Source organism: Vigna unguiculata, chromosome 4 (genome assembly GCF_004118075.2).
Source record: "Vigna unguiculata cultivar IT97K-499-35 chromosome 4, ASM411807v1, whole genome shotgun sequence".
Classification (NCBI taxonomy): domain Eukaryota; kingdom Viridiplantae; phylum Streptophyta; class Magnoliopsida; order Fabales; family Fabaceae; genus Vigna; species Vigna unguiculata.
The window spans coordinates 26,371,211-26,373,289 of NC_040282.1; the positions used below are offsets into that span (position 1 = coordinate 26,371,211).

The window sequence follows — 2,079 nt, forward strand, 5'->3', positions numbered from 1 at the left end:
TTTCTGTCATTAAATTGAAGGTACCTTTTATCAAATATAAATTTTTATAAACACACCCTGAGATATCCAAATAACACCAAAAAATGGCAGATAATATAGGCCATACTCTGCAAATGCGAACTACTTTTCACATTCTTCAGCATGCTTTCTTTTATATCAATTATAAACAAATGTAGAACATTGAATACATATTCATAACCCTGGTGCTGGTACAGAATATTTGTCTGTAATAAATCTTAGTGGGATTTATTTTCTAATCACATTTTGAAAGAACCAAGTTCAGTACTAGTTAGATCACCTATTTGTTGATTAGAACTTTTGAATTTAACTAAAAGGAATATTAATTGCATATTTGAATATAGAGTGAATGAGTGACTAATGTGGTTGTCAAACTGTTCAAGAATGCAAACTGTTTAACACTCCCCAAAATAGCAAAAGTGCAAATGGTAGTTGTGAATGTGGTGCTGGTGGGTGAGTTCAGAAAGCCTAAACTAACATATATCTAAGAAAGGCAAAAGCAATATTATTCCAAAGGGTCCATCACCAGGTCCACCACCACACCTACAAATGATGTAACACCAAAGCAGAATGGAGAAAGGTACAGAACAACCTTCTGCATATCTTTTTATTACACACCACACACCATGAATATGCTGAATAATATGTTACCAGGAAAACATGAAGACCAATAGAATCACAAGATGAAAGTATATCCAATGCTCAAAAGCTTTACAGAGAGGATCAAATATAGTTCAAGGAGCACAAACAGAACAGCCAAATTCCCCTGATGAGAACAATGAAAGGTGAAAGATCAAGAGACATTATAAAATGATAGATCAACTTTGGACTGTCGACATAGTTGAGATAAGAAAGATCACAGTGATGTCTAACACCGGTCTATTTGGAAAGATCAACAAGAAGAAATCACATATTTCCAGATTTGGCTAAGCTAAACTTGTTGATGAGCATCAAGTTGAGGAGCAACACAGTTATGCTTGTTCTTTCAAGTTACATCTCTTGGTACTGAAGCAACTGCATGCGGCTTTGCATTCGTAGCTGTTCATAGAACCTTCTGATGAAATCCTCAGCCTCATCATCAACTTGATTTGCCCCCTCTTCATTCTCATCCTCAGATGAGTAGTTGGATATCCTCACAGAGAAGGGTGAGAGTAGAGGGCTCTTCCTCTCTCCAGGAGTAAAATCAGATGCATCAAACCTAAGGTTGAAAGTGTATTCAGGTGTCATAGGCACCAACATCACAGGCTTAGGTTCTTCAACAACATCTGGGGTGTTGATGCAAGGGAAGTTGAAATGGTGCTTCCTCTTTGGCACATGGAAAAAAACAGGATTTGGACTGTTGCTGCAAGAGAATTCATACTCCTGTATGCCGTAGCCACGTACCAAACTCTTTGAGAAATGATGATGATTATGATGAGATGACATGAAGTTTCTCATAGATTTTCTGAGCAGTTTCCCTTTTTTCATCATCAAATTCATGTCCATAATCAGCTTCCTCTTTGAGACCAAACCCTTTCTGATCATGAAGAAGGTGATCCTCAGCACATTCCACAGCTTCTTGGCAATAACCGGAGAGTGTACCTCCATTTCTTAAACTTCACAAACAAAAAATCAAATATGTGAGATGCACTAAAGGTTTTTAGTAACTTGAGATAAAAGGGTTGCTACAATATTGGAAAAAACTGAGAAAGAGAGCAAAATGAAGAGTTTTTGTGAAGGAAAATGAGTTTTCTTCTGTTCTGCGAGGTTTGTTAAGCCTCGCAGAAACAAGAAAACCTGATGAGAAAAAATGGAAGCAAAGGCATGAGGATTATATAGGAAGTAGAAGACATGATGAAGTGCTTGAGAAGCCATGTGAATAGAAGTGTGGTTTCAAAAATGGACCCAACAACCGCTCCTTCCACGCAAGATTTCAAGAAAGGAAAACACAGAAAAAGCAACTATCCGTTTCAAAAATATATAATTGAAGTTAACAATAAATGATATTACGCTGGAACAACAGTTATCAACATCATTTCAATGTGGGAACATGTTATTCTTACAATAAAAGCAGATAAACTT

At 36.7% G+C, this 2,079-nt stretch overlaps 1 protein-coding gene across 1 annotated transcript; it reads right to left on the bottom strand.

The window, feature by feature from the left end:
• Window positions 1-503: 503 nt before the first annotated feature.
• Window positions 504-1,820, bottom strand: LOC114180961. Its single transcript, XM_028067261.1, has one exon. The coding sequence runs from the start codon at window positions 1,603-1,605 to the stop codon at window positions 1,009-1,011; it is 597 nt and encodes a 198-aa protein (XP_027923062.1). The 5' UTR covers window positions 1,606-1,820; the 3' UTR covers window positions 504-1,008.
• Between the last annotated feature and the right edge of the window lie 259 nt (window positions 1,821-2,079).